The 15,169-nt window shown below is 36.9% G+C and overlaps 1 protein-coding gene across 2 annotated transcripts in view; it reads left to right on the top strand.

The window, feature by feature from the left end:
- The window catches only part of chka (choline kinase alpha), a 33,383-nt gene extending 30,004 nt beyond the window's left edge, over positions 1-3,379 (top strand). For both annotated transcript variants that reach the window (XM_038274453.1, XM_038274452.1), the window contains 4 exons: positions 1,132-1,240; positions 1,327-1,433; positions 1,542-1,623; positions 2,111-3,379. In XM_038274453.1, the coding sequence (XP_038130381.1) occupies positions 1,132-1,240; positions 1,327-1,433; positions 1,542-1,623; positions 2,111-2,170 (358 nt within the window). In that variant the 3' untranslated portion in view covers positions 2,171-3,379. The remainder of the gene's footprint in view (positions 1-1,131; positions 1,241-1,326; positions 1,434-1,541; positions 1,624-2,110) is intronic.
- The last annotated feature ends 11,790 nt before the right edge of the window (positions 3,380-15,169 follow it).

Raw genomic sequence — 15,169 nt, 5'->3', positions numbered from 1 at the left:
TTGTTTGATTTAAAGGCTTTAAACATGAACAGGGGAACCAGCTTTACCCTGTTTTGGGTAAACAAAGGTACTTGTGGTATTAACTCTGAAATGTAGAACAAATAATTCAGCATTGATATTCTGAGAATGTGCTTTTTAAAGGGGAAAAACAGGAAATGAGTACATGTGTTCTCAATGTTAAACAGATGCGATACAGTACAGACCTTATAATACTAAGACATAATGTGTGTGGGTCACGTGGCTTTTATTCATTTTAATTCAGTTTATTTTTATAGCCCATTACAGCACATGTCATCTCAACTATCATCGCACTTGTCATACAGTCAGTTTTAAGTTTTTTTGTTATCTAAGGAAACACATCTTACTGAATCCAGTCATATTTACAGGATTCGCACCGCCTCAATGTGCAGGTGCAGAGAGTAGATATTCACTTGCATTGTGTCATTGGCGCTGCAGCAGTCCCTCACACCCAGCATGCAGTAACAGGAAGAAACCTCCAGCAGAACCAGGCTCAGTGTGAGCGGCCATCTGCTGAGGCCCACTGGGGTTCAAGGAGACAGAAGCAGACATAAACAGACACACAGAAGAAATATAGAAGCACTGATCTATAAATACTCCCTATGTTAGAAAAGGTAACCCTGAGCTGGCTCCAGAGGTGCCTCTGTCTAGGAAAAAGACAGTTGAGCAAATTAACTTTTAGTCAGTTTTCATGCTAAAAGGAATAACAGAGAGCACATCCAGTTAGTCATGGTAAAAGCTGAGTGTCTAAAAGAGAAACAGGACTAAACACTTAAAATGGGTTCAAATCCATCATCTGTATTTAGAGGTGTTGATGGCAGCAGCCCAGCTGATATTTCTCCCCAGAATTAGATCACAGCAAAACAGAACCAGACTAGTATGATGAGAGAAAGCTGGGAGAACATAAAGTTAGAGGTTACTGTAGATAGAATAAAGCGGAATGATGAAAAGTGATCCCTATGTCCTCCAGCAGCCTAAGCCTATAGCAGCATACCTATAGATATACCAAAGGGGATTTTTTTTACTTATCCTATTTAGTTTGCAAATGTTTATATCCCTTATGACTGAAACAGAAAGAATCCACTCATATAAACTCCTCTTTTTGTATTGCAGAGGCTTTGATATCGGCAACCATTTCTGTGAATGGATGTACGACTACAACTGTGAAGAGTTTCCTTTCTTCAAAGTCGATGCTCAGAACTACCCTTCAAAAGCCCAGCAGGTGCGGGACGGCTCACTCACATCTCATTGAGTTTTATTTTTTTCACTTTTGTCTAAATAATGCTTTTAAATGTTTTTGTGGGGCAGCTTCACTTCATTGAGAGCTACCTGCGAGAGTCTGACCAGGGCTTCGCCAACCTGAGCCAAGAGCACCAGATGCAGCTGAAAGAGGAGCTGTATGTGGAGGTCAACAGGTGAGTTTAGCTGAAGTAAAACATCTAACCACTGATAATCTGACAAGCATGACAGTGATACTGATAAGTATTATTTGTTAAAGTGATTCTTTTTTTATTTTTATGTAGGTTCTCACTTGCATCTCACTTATTTTGGGGCTTGTGGTCCATCATCCAAGCAAGACTGTCAACCATCGAGTTTGGATACCTGGTAAGCATATTTTCTAAACATAAACAGGGATCACACATACAAAGTTCACTGCCTGACAAGTAAATGCTATTGCTTAACTGTCCACAGCCTGCGAATAAGATTGGTCTTTATTTGTTTCCTTTGCAGTAGCTTTGTTTGTATATATGAGTGGCAGCGAGCACAGTGTCAATATGTAGAGTTCAGATGAGATCAGGGTCCATCGGAGTAGGTTACCATGAACACCGGAAATGATCTCATGAACTCATGGACTCAAATCCAAACATATTGATGTGGAGAAACAAATGGATTTAAAAAAAAATTTCCAAGCATGCCATCAACATCGTTACAGCCTTTGCATTTCATTTTTCAAACAACCAATTTAGTTTTAATAAAAAGAAATTTAGTTTATTTCAATCAGGCATCAAAGTTACACTTCTATAAAGAAGGCTTTGCACAAACTCCTATAGAGGCTATGTCCATGTATCCACGTTTGCTTGTTGTTTTTCAGGAGTACGCTGAGGCCAGGTTTGATGCCTACTTCCAGCAGAAGAGGATCTGGGCCGCCTAATGCAGCAGGACAACTGTGAGGTTTGCCAGCACTTAGAGCTTAAATGTCAGCAAGAGGACACGAAGGCTGAAAACGTTTCAAAGATCCATGCTTTAGTCTCACTCCCTTGCTTTAAAGGGGAATTTGCTGCCTCCTGTTGTTTTTTTGTTGACCAAAGCCAAAACTTCAATCCTATGGCTTGGCTCTCGATGGACAACTCGCAATCAGTCGCAGCTCAGAGTTTACAACGTAGCTACTCCAAGGCCAACTGAAAAAGGAAAGAAGACGTTGACTTTTACTAACCGCCATTACCGCTCAGATGTCCTCTCTGCTTCAGCTGGACCATATCGCTATAGCATGACGGATTTGAGTAGATGAATGGCAGATTTCGGTTTACTGCTAGAGCGGTAATGTTAACATTGCATCAATGTATTTGTATAGATCATTCCCTGAAGGAGATGCTCTATGGGAAAGAACCAAAATGCAGACTACTCTGCATAGATTTGCTCACTGAGGCAGACAGTTTCTAACTATGTATATTCTAATATATTATGTAGATTTCAATGTGCCAGTAGAATGTTACTAATGGATTGAGTGGGCAAGCGGAATGCTGAACTGAGTTATAGGTCGCATTTTCTTGTACACACCTGCTGTTTGAATGATATTCTTCTTTTATCTGGGTGTGTTTGCCATTGCAGACCATAACTGTTTTAAAGATGTGATTAATTTCCACCAAATCATATTCAAATACATCATATTGTCAGGTATGTCGGCTATGCTTATACCTGAGTCTTTGTGACACCCTTGCTAATCGTACTCAGAACTTTGCTTTATATAAAACAGAGGTATGGGAGTATTGAAAGTGTTTGATCGGATAAGGTGACCACTAGAGACAGATTTCTGTACAGTTTACAGAGCCAAGTACCTCAGCATGTTTTTATGAACGTTGCTGCTAAACTCCACGTTGACAATTTTATACTAAGGATGATTTTTAGATTGTGCACACAGCATTGGTTCTTGATTTTGATGATAGATTCTTCGGTGATTGGTTGCTCGTGTGTTGGCATAAGTGCCTGCTACCTCGCTGCCTCCTCATTGTACTCTTCATTTAGTATAATGACATGGGTGGTCGAGGCATTGAAGCAAATTTGTTTTGCATGAATTACTTTTACAAAAGCTGTAAAATAAAAAAATGACTGTATCCCACTGTAGGTCCATGGTCCATTTAACGTAAGAAATACCATAAGAAATCAACACTATTTGGACTGATAACAAAAGGGGGAAAAAACTGAAATACATTAACTACATTAAATTACCATTCACTAATCACCTTCAACTATAACATAGGGACTGCAGTGTATTTTAAACTCGCAACAAAGTTAGCCTTTGCCTTGCCTTTGACCCAATTCAATTCAGTTTATTTATGTAACGCCAATTTACAACACATGTCATCTCAAAGCACTTTACAAAGACAATTCAACCAGATCATAGTCAGATTGGTTCAAAGTTTTCTATCTAAAGAAAACCAGCTTATTGCATTGACTCATTGATTCGTTGCCTCATTTATGCTCACATAATTCTCTTGCTGCAGCCAAGTTTCTGTAAGGCAGCATAAATCAATGTAATTATCTCAAACCAAGTCAAAACAGACTTTTTGAAGAAAGAGATTTTATGTTAAATAAACCACATTTCAACTTTTTCCCGAATTGGAGTTATTTTTATTAGATTATCATGATTTGTATGTAATGTATGACGATTCGTCTCCAATTTTTACCTTTTTCCCCCAATACTCATGATTTAACTGGAACACTTTGCTTCCTTAACTATGTTTCCTTCAGTGTTGAAGTTTGTTTTGACTCTTTATCTTCCCTATTCCGTATCCTCAGAGATTAAAGTCTAAAATTCTAACATTTAATTGAGTTTTAACATTACACCGTGTCTAAATATCCCCTTTTGTTTGATATATCAAATAATATTTTGAGGTTAACATTCAAACCAAGATACTTTAGCTTTTAAAGTATATCAGTATAGTCTTATTTTGATGCACTTACATACGGATTTCAAAAGAGATGTGTTTCTTAAAATCCATCTATCTTAATAGCTTTTTTTATTTCAATAAACCGAATAAAAATATTTTAAACTGTGCTTTAAAAGAATCTATTGTGATTTCAAGAGTCCAAGTTATAAATTTAATCTAATGAAGTAAACATCCCCTCCGCTTAAAAATCAGCTAATACAATCAACTTTCTCTTTTGTATTCCTTTTTTGTTAAACAAACAATTAAGTTTAGTACTTAAACATTTTGTGTCACTGCTAAAACACAAAAAAAATCTACATTTGGTGACTTTTATAAGTTTTAAAATGTATAATTAGTAGGAACCCTGTTCTAAGTTTTTCATTAAGAAATATTTAAATAGTGATCATATAAGTACGCCTTTTATGGATTGACCAATAAAGATTACAGAATAATTGTTCTTATTCTACTTATTTCCTTACAGAAGTCGACCTAATTGACCAAGTTTATGATTACTTTAGTTTTACCTGACATAATAGTGAGTGCATATCAACTGAATTATGATAAATGGAAGTAGTACAAGCTAACTAGCCTAGCATAAATGTTGATACACACTACTGCTGAAGACTGATTCTCTTCTATTATACATTTATCGTTAATTTATCGTTTATAATTAATGTATTCCCTTTTTTCAAAATTCACAGCTTTTTTTATTTATTTTGACTGGCTTTATTTGGGATATGCTTACAGTCGCTAATGCTAGTCTCAAATCTGATACCACTGAAAGCAGCTAACGCGCTGCAATAATATACATCAATTATAATGTGTGCAACATTTAAAGATTCACTTAGTTTATATAATTTGTTTCATGGTGTCTTAATTCCTGGTCATTGTCACTACCAAAAAGCTGATTCATGTTGATAATAGTGAAAACCTTAGAGCACTGTGAAGCATAATACTAATCAGCTCACTACACCTGATTTGATGCTTATTTTGGAAAACGTTTCTCTGAAAACTTTTGAAGAAAAAAAACAGGGTTTCTAAACTGTGACTTTTGAGTTTTTCTTTTTTTAATGTTAGTTGAACTTTTGACTGTATATTTATATTTACTTTTTTAATGTGTTTTAATATGTAGATTTCTTTTATTTTGATACATCAGACTTGAGGTCCACCGTCAGAATGTGCAAGGGTTTCTACTGGACAGATATTTCAGTTTTTGTAATGTTACTGGTACATCTTTATTGTCTTTATTGTATCATTTGTGGCATTTTCTTTAAGATAAACTGAATAATTTCCTTCTTATAGACATTGCCTTTTATTTTCTTGTTTCACTTATAATTATTCTGTTTATTTAAAAGAAAAAAAAAACATCTTGGTATGTAAAATGCTACATTCCGCACATATTTTTCTTTTTTGGGTAACACATACATCAACCCTTCGGACCTTAAGCCTGGCTCTAATGGTTCCTTCATTAAAACTGTCACTAAACAAACACACCCAACATGTATATATTTAATGTAAAATTAACTAACATATAAAACAATTATTTAAAGATAATGAAAAAGCTGTATCCTTTCATTACTGCTAATGTACAGTGTTGTGAAAATAGTTTTCCCTCTTGTAGATTTCTTACATCATTTGCTTGTTTTACTTTTTAATGTATCAGGCCATTAGACTAATTTTGATATCAAAGATAGGAATTCTGATTAAACATAAAAAAGTTTTTTTTAAATGTTGAATTCAACTATTGTTAAAGATATCCCAATCTGGACTTTGGCTGGACCACTGAAAAACATTTTTTTTATTTCATAAATTAATTCATTAGTCAACTCTTTTTCCCTTGAAAGTGTAACTTCAATTTCACTTAAATAATCCTTAGCAATAATTCATCTGGATTAAATCTATATAAAACAAAAGGAATCTACTAGGGGGAAAAAACTTTTTACTGCATTGTACAGTGTGGTTTTTTTCTTTTGTTTGGGGATGACCACAAATATTCTGTGATTTTACTCACCTTTGTTATCTATGCAGCCATAAATTGATGTATATGTACTCACGGCAACGTGCTTTGTAATCACAAAGGTTTTTGTTAAACTGCAGAAGCACTGAAATGACTGTAAATTAATGCTTTGCACAAATAAAATTGAAAAGACTCAGAAACTGTCCGATTTTTTGTTTTGATGTCATTCCTGGCGTTTGGTACAATATTTTGAATCGGGTGACTCACATTCACAGGGTAAATCATTATTGTTGTTTTTTGTAACTTTAAGCAACGTTGCAAAGTTTGGCCTGAAGTTATTAACGCAGGGAATGCAGAGACTTATATTTAGTTGGACCAAAGCTCACTCACTCGTATCTGTCTTTCAACACCTGTAGAGCCAAGTAGAATTTCATCCATGTATTTCTGTCTTACTGGTGGAGCTATATCCACAACAGGGAGAATGTTAATGTGCTGATAATAAAGCATGGCCGGAAATAATCATTAAAGGCTAATCCAAAAGTCATATTAAATGTTTTTTTTTATGCTAATGTTGACAGAAATCAATTGAAATTGAAATTTCAAAGAATAAATAATGAATGAACAAGAGCAAATACACTGAGACTATGTAACTGAATTCAGTTTATTTATATAGCGCCAATTCACAACACGTCATATCAAGGCACTTTACAGAGAAAATTCAACCAGATCATCCAGTCAAATTGATTCAAAGTTTTTTTTAAGTTAATTGCATCAACTCATTGACTCGAAGGCAATCCCTCACAACAAAAATACTTGTAGCGACAGTGGAGAGGAAAAACTCCCTTTTAACAGGAAGAAACCTCCAGTAGAACCAGGCTCAGTGTGAGCGGCCATCTGCCGAGGCCGACTGGGGTTCAAAGAAACAGAAACAGACAGAGAAAAAGAAACATAGATACAAAAGGCAACTGTCAACCAGCTCCACAGGCGGCCCCGCCCAGGAAACACACAGCCTGACAGACAAACTCCAAGTCAGCTCCCATGTAAGAGGATGAATGAGAGCACATACAGTTAGTTAAAGTCAGAAAAACAGGACTACACTGAAACACAGGCTAAGATCTAGAAGCACAGCTTATATTTCTCTCCAGGATGGTGTCACAGCCAAACAGGAACAGACCAGATGAAGCTACTTTGAGAAAAAGCAGAGAGAGATCATAACGTTATAGATTGAAAATCTGCAGATTGGGAGAATAGTGATAGAATTAAGCAGAATGATGAAAAAGGGTATTTTTGTCCTCCAGGAGTCTAAGCCTATAGCAGCATAACCATAGAGATAGCTCAGGATAACCTGAGCCACTTGTTAGAGTGGACTTTGTTTTAAAATTTTGAAGAAGTATCGCTTCCCATCCAGAAAGCTTTCCCAATTCAAAATGCTTGGAGTAACGTTGAGCTTATAGAGTAGCCCAACAAAAGCCTTGTTATGGCTTAGAAAACATGCAAATTGAACCAAAAACAGGTCCACCCCTTTGTAAGGGGGAGTTGTTAAGGTCGTCGTTGGCCTGCAAATTAACCTGAAACTGGCTTTAGAAGTTAAAATATACAATCTGAATTTGATCCTTCAAGTTATGATCATTTGAAGAAAACGAAGATAATAGCATGTTTAGATGTTTATTTACAACAGAATCAAATATTAGAGATTATTAATTAAGAGCTTAAAAAATAATCAGGTTTTCATCATGTTCAGTAACATTTTAATTCAGACTTTCTCAAAGAAAAAAAAAGATTCAGTCTGGTTTTATTTGATTGAGTTTAATGTTTATTCAGACAAGGATCCTTTTCAAGCACTTCGCCTATAAAAGCAAATATTTCACCTTTGGCTGAAACTTAGAAAATAGAGACCAGAAACCTCCGACACTCAACTGTTAGGGACAGAAATAGCAGAATGATATGCAGAGACTAAGTGACCTGATCAGCCGAAGTGCAGGTAATGATTATGTAAGATTTTATGAAGGTTTTTTGGAATAGATTGTGTCAGCAGTCAGAGCACATTGTTTTATAAAATACTCATTGAGGTAATGGATGCAGGGATAGGTGAGACGGTGGACCAGAGCTGCGATGAGTCACACTTGGCTTGCTGTGGCTAAGCTGCAGCCAAATCCACTATTCATAAAAAGACAGGCCATATTACCTTACCCAACCATCCACTGTTGCCAGTAGCAACAAGTCTGAAGAAGTGGTGCAGTTTTATACGTCAGCCATTAGTCAGCAAATGCTGCCATACTATATGTTATGTACAAATATCATTTATAAACCCACAGCAAACTGGTTCAGAAAACCCTTTTTGACCAAATAGATAGAAAAGAGTGTCTCGATGTCTGATTTTTATTATAGGGTTTGACCTTTTCCCTAGTTAACCCCCAGGTTTCTATCCTTGCACCATTTATCAGATCTGAGCTTTGTACTTTGCCCTGTTAAGAAGCAGATATATTTAATATCCCTGCTGGCTCATGGTATCTTAAATTAATTAAGAAAGCTTTAAAAGTTTGACACTATAACCAGATCAGAGTTTATTGACTTTGTTGAGAAGTCAGCCTCTTTCAGTGTGAGTGGAGACTTTTAAGGCTGGCTTGGAAAGCATAAGGTCCTGCCAATTTGGCAGTTTTTTTGTTTTTAAGAATCCAACTCAGCAAAATTGTCTCAGCGCCTTCAGACAACTGAGTACAGAGAAGTGAGCAAAATAAAATTATATAGATCCATCTCAAACATTACATTTTATTTAAGTAAAGCAAATATCTTAACATGGAGAATATTTTTGTCATGTCTTTGTCTCGGCTGTATTTTTTTTAGCACCAAGAGCAAAACACTGCTCTGTTATACCCTATAATGTAGATTGGGTACATTACTTGCTGAAAAATGAAATAAAGTTTTTTTTGCCTCAAATTCTGTTAAGTTTTAATGCATGTATAGCATCCATTCATTTTGCAGTTAATTAAACATCTGTGGGAGATTCTATAGAAATTAGTGATAAGTACTTGGTTAGCAATGTCTTTCCACCAGCCTGTGTGCAGGATCTCCATTGTACCCAATGGGCCAGTGAGTAGCAGTGGTCTCCACCCTTTCTGTTACTGGTTTAACCAACTCAGTAATGCACCACCATGGATCAGAGACATACAGGCTGTGTAGCTAATTACCAGCTTTGTTTTCTGAGATGATGTTGGCTACCAGCATTGTTCAGATTCAGATCTGTTTTAATGTCAGATGCTATAGCTGAAAAAAGTGGCAGAGCCAGAAATATTTTTGGGTTCAATGTGCACCAAGGGGTGGCCAAAAACTTATGGGATCCAAAAGCAATTTAGGGTCAGTCTACTCTCATTAAGCTGCTGCAAGAGGAAAATTAACAAGCAAAACATTAATATTTACCAAATAAATCAATAAAGATAGCCCTCGCTAATAAATCTAAAGACCTATTTGTACATCTATGTCTAAATTGGTCTGAAAGGGTTGAGCAGTGTTTTTTTAATACTAAGAGGACTACTTGATGACTGCAGAGACAAATAACGTTCGGTTCTTCTCCTTAAAGCACAAAACTTACTTTAGTTGAAGTCCTTTAATGTCGTAGAGAAGCGGCTGTTCAAACTGTTGCAACTGTGCCTGACTTTACACGAGTAAATAAAATGATTGGTCGTTTATCAAGTGGGCAGGATTGTTGTGGCGGAAGGTTCGCAAGCAAGATTGATTGTATGCGGTTTTTCAGAAACATCTTTCTAACAAGTTAGCAACTTAGGGCTAGTAGGTTCCCAATGGGAAATTCCATTGGGACCAAGTAGCACGAAATTGGTGAATAGGAACGCTATGGACAGCGGAAACATGCAAGAGGAGGAGAGTTTTGTGTCGGAGGTCGAGGATGAGTTTCCTTTGTTATACATTTTTTATTTAGAGGAGGAAAGCGGGGACGGATGTAGTAGAAGAGGACGCCAGGGCGGCAGAAGCTTGGTTTGGTGTAGAAGGCTTCCAGCCGTACATGTTTGAGCCCTTGCCTCGCAACGCTGCCAGTTCTGTTAGCTCTACGCCTGCCGAAGACACAGACGTCCATCCCCGTGAACACTGGGACGCAACTCAATGGGAAAGGAAAGGATTCTGATTTCAATTGTTCCGTATATTAGCTGCGACATATGAATCAAGATGCTATGACCGAAAACATTTGATTGACAGATGACCGTTGATATACGATTGGCCGAATTAAGGTGTACAAGCTGACTTATAACTAACTGGCCTGCATAAGATAACGAAAAAAAACCCACAGATTTAAAGACAAGATTTTTTTTTTTTTTTATGGAAATTTTCTAACTTTTGGGACAATATATCTGATAAAGAGTACATTTATATACATGTTTAAGCCAGAATGATTTAACATTTAAATATGAATTCCCCACAACTTTAACTTTAGTATTTTTATGTACGTGTTTAAATTATTACTGTAATTTAGTTGTCAGTTTATTGTTATTAAACTATCAACAAAAAAATAAATAAATGAGACCATTACACCTCGGAGTAGCAATCCTGCCACCCTCTGCTTTGGAGGTAAACTGCTTGTTCTGTAGGTTATAAAGTATGTTTTAATGAGAACAACAAATTTGCAGGTTGGGGTGGCCATGCGGTGGCCTCTAATCGGCCATGGCCACCCCTCCCCCTCCTTTAGCCCTGCCCCTGGCTGTAAATAACTCATTATGTTATCCCAATGATGAACTCTGGTGCAAATTAAGCTGCAGTGTTGTTTTTTCAAGTAGGCCTGGCCTTGACAAGTGGCTCTACTGCCAAGCTTCCATCTCAATGAGGACCATATTCTCTATGTCCATATCTGGACCCTACATTCCTCCTTAGCAGTTGACTTTATAGATCCTGCTTCAAAACAAGTTATCAGATATAATCCATGCATCACTAAACTTTATCCTTAAATCTTTATCTCCATTGAAACAAATACCTGGATGTCTGCGTTGGATAGCCAAGCTACCGTCTCACACACTCGAACCCTAACTCTATCCCTAAATCAATACTACTTAATTACACAAGCTCTGTTTCCATCCCATATAGACTATTTCCACTGTAGTCTTAGCCCATACCATAGCTTCCAGTAGCCATCAGCCTACCCTGGTTTGCTTGTAGGACTAACAATGTGTAAGGTGAAACAATTGGAATGTCAATTGCTTCTTTGTATAACAGCCGATCATTGCTGTGTGATTTGGGCCAGGGATCAAGTAGGTGCATTTTGATACTTAGCTTACTCACTTATCCTGCTAATAGGGAGTTATGCTATTTATTTACAGGGACAAAGTAATAACCCCCTCACACCCTGGTGTGTGTTGCAACCCCTTTCACCCCAGTAGACCTCCGTGAGTCTGCATCAAAAAGAAGATGATGGCTTTTAAACAAAGGGAGTAATTCTGGTCTTATTTCACTGGAATAAGTTCTCCCTTTAACTCCCAAGACCGAAGTTTAGGATAGAAGGTGAAGACCACTGTCAGAAAATGAGGGAGAGGATAAGTCTCCTGTCCTGATGAAAGTGTCCATGGAAGATGAATGCGCCACGCTCTGCAGCTGTCGATCTGGTATTTGAGGAGAATCATTCTCTCCAGGAGGAAATGCTGTAGCTACGACAGCATGTGAATTAAGAGCAAACTGTTAAAATGTTGGAAACAAAGAAAATGTCTTCCTATGTTTAGGTTACAGGGAGCCTTTGCAATAATTCAAGATGCACATGAAAGCACTGATTTAAATATATCTAAATATGTTAATCATAATGGTCAGCTTCCTGATAGTGTTTTGGTACTTACCTTGCAAGCAACATAAATTGTTGCCAGATTTGTGAATTCATAAAGGACAGAAAACTCATCTAGCTCAAATACAGAAATGGTTCCAACCAATTAAATGTGGTGACGTGTATGATGTCAACCAGAAGCAGCAGGCAGAAGCAAAACAAACATGGCTGACCAGTGGATGTACTTGGAGAGTCTGCTATTCAGTCTGTTTGAGCTGGAATACCTTCTATTTATTTTCTGAAAAATGCCTTTGTCGATGGGAAAGATGTTTGCACGTTCCTCCTGGCCGTATTTGATTTGTCAGTTAACTCTGCTGGTTGTGTAACAAATCAAGAATGTACGTCTCAGCCACTGATCTCTATTTATGCACTGGATTGCCCGAAAAAAGTGAAGCCACTCTCTGCCATATTGGTACTCCCTAGTGCCACTGAGACACGCAGTATAAATGCCTACATGTGTAACATTTTGCTGGAAAACAAGCAGTTTGCCGGCTGTGGGAAAATGTTTCACAGGTAATTTTACTGTCAGTGTTATTGTGTGCATACATACCTCTGTGTATGATATATGCTAATTATCAGATTCTTGTAACTTAGAGCAAAAAGCAAAATATGAATTTGATGTTGTCAGTTATTTTACCAATTTATCTGATTTTGCTAGTGTAGAAACTGAAGCTCTGTAGAGTCATTAAATTGGTTCATTAATTTAGCTCTCTGGTAAATCTATGTTAGAATTAAAGGCTAATGCACAGACACAGCAGAAAAGTATCTGGCATCATGCATGCACAATCTGCAAATAGAAAAATACTATAGCATTAACAGATATGTACTTGTAATTCAGTCTTTTTGTAAAATCTTGAAACAATATGTATGATGTAGTTACCACAACGTCATCAATGCATGTCTATTACGTGTACATCTTCAATTTAACACTTTTGGCACATCTGTACTATTATGCTCCATTAACACATTTGTATATGTTATATTACATAATTGATAGACTTCATTGACTTCATAATAACTATGCAATATGATGTGCCTATTTTTTAAAGTAATCTACTGTAACTATGAAACAGCAAGTTTGTGTCAAAGTGATGAATCTATATCTTTATTTTAAAAGTCTTAAGCGCCCCTGATAACGAAAACATCATCGTGGTTCGATGCTGTAAAGCACGTACTGTTTACATTGCGACCGGTCCAACCAGGAAGTACCAATATGGCGGCCATTGCTTCACTTCAACCCCATACTACCAACGAGCAATCAGCAATATAGTGAATAAATAGAGATCAGTGGTCTCAGCTGATGCTGTTGCTGAATTGGCAAAAAGCTTGACATGGGAGGCAGATGGAGGCAGATTGATGGAAAAAACTTGTCCAGGCTTCACCAGACTCATGACGGTTTGCCCCCAAGATACCAGAATATGATAAAGATTTTTAATTTTTCAATGAATACTTTTTTCCAGCACATCCTCCAAAAGCTAAATTAGAGTTTTGTTACTGATTGCCAATACACTTGGTGGTAGCCAGCAGTCAGCCTGGGGGCCCTGATTGGTCCACATTGCCTTGCACAACAGATTGGGATCCACTATGTATCCTGACACCCTTCTCTCAGCACCAGCAACCTTTTCACTAACTTGGGCTACAGCAGCTCAGCTGTTGGATCAGACCACGCCGACCAGCCTTCAATTCTTACCATTAAGCCTCAGTCATTCTGTCCTCTTTTACTTTTACCTTTACATAAAATTATCTTTTCAATCATATTAGAAACAGGTTCAATTAAACATAATAACCTCTAAATATATATTAAAACCTTTCCACCTTTAATCAGTTGGTGTTTTAGGATAGTTTGTGTGAAAGTCTACCGCTACATACACATCAAGTTTATTGATTTTTTTTTTTTCCTTTACAGACACTGTTGTTTACAGTTGACCTAACTTTCAAGGTTTTCAGGAAGGTATTATCAGAAGCCCAGATAAGTGAAGGTGAAAGAGTCCAGCAAGAAGAAAAGGGGATAAAATGAGGACAGAGATGTTGGTGGGAGTGCATGAATGTTTATGGTTGTGTTTGGAAAGGAATGTAGCAAGTGCAGACTGGGGGAAGGGACAGGGGTCAATGACCACTACTCAGAGGGTTCACTTTAACATCAAGGGACACACAACTCTAAAAAAAGAATTGCATTTACCGTAAGCAATTTTTTATTTGGGGTAAATAAAAGTGATTTTTTTTTTTTGGTCTGGATTTTCCTCACTGTGTGTGATAACTTGCTGCTTTTGGTTTAGTCTCAGTGAGGACCTGTTTCAGTGACAGTATTAGGCAGAGACCTTGGTTCCCACTGCCAACACGGAGGCCAACAGCATGGCAAGAATGTGTTGAAGAGGAATGTTAAACACAAAGAGTATTGTGAGACTAAATGGTTAGAACGGCCAGCTGGGAGATTTGGCTGCAGTCAGTTGCTTGTTTACATCCGATTCTGCAGTGGCAGCCAGTCAGATGAGCCAGACGTTCAGAGATCAGTCTGGACTTAGGTACACTGCAGATCATGCATTGCCCTGGAAACGTGAAGTCATGTTCAAATAGATCCAGACTGCATGGAGGATGTTTTTACTAAGATTTTCATTTTGAGTTTCTTTATTTTTTCTTCGAAGGTGTATTTTCAAGTTTTTGATTCACATAAATTAAAGACCAGAGTCTGAAGATGGATAAATAATCTGATACAAATACAAATTCAACCAAATCTGTTGATGACAACAATAACTACAACAAACATTTCATAATGTTTTAATCCTTATATTCTTTTAAGATATAAAGTGGGTTTTGTTTTTGCCACATAAGAAGGAACAGAGTCACTTTTCTGTCCAATAACCTACAGTAAAAATGTTATTATGAAACATTCCCCATCAGCAATGATGTAAGAGGTACATTATGGTTTGACCTGATTACTCCATTAAAAATAATCAACATGGAAAAAAACATCTTATACAGACATCTGGGTTTTACCAAGAAAAAAAATATTAAGAAATCATAAAAAAAAATATTTACTAGGCCTAATTAGTTTATAAAACTTTTTTTAAATGTACACGCCCTCCTTTTTACATTCTGTGATATTCAGTGAGCTCATAAAGGCAGAATTGAAATCTAGCAATACAATAGCACCACCTGGTGGCAGATGAATATAAATATAAAAATTGAAGTAAACAAGGAAAATAGCAACATCAGAACTTAATTAAACTTCTGTGA

Source organism: Cyprinodon tularosa, unplaced genomic scaffold, assembly GCF_016077235.1.
Source record: "Cyprinodon tularosa strain WSP-4 unplaced genomic scaffold, ASM1607723v1 ctg917, whole genome shotgun sequence".
Lineage (NCBI taxonomy): Eukaryota > Metazoa > Chordata > Actinopteri > Cyprinodontiformes > Cyprinodontidae > Cyprinodon > Cyprinodon tularosa.
Note: the sequence above shows the minus strand (reverse complement) of the source record. Positions and strands in the feature narration are given on the sequence as shown.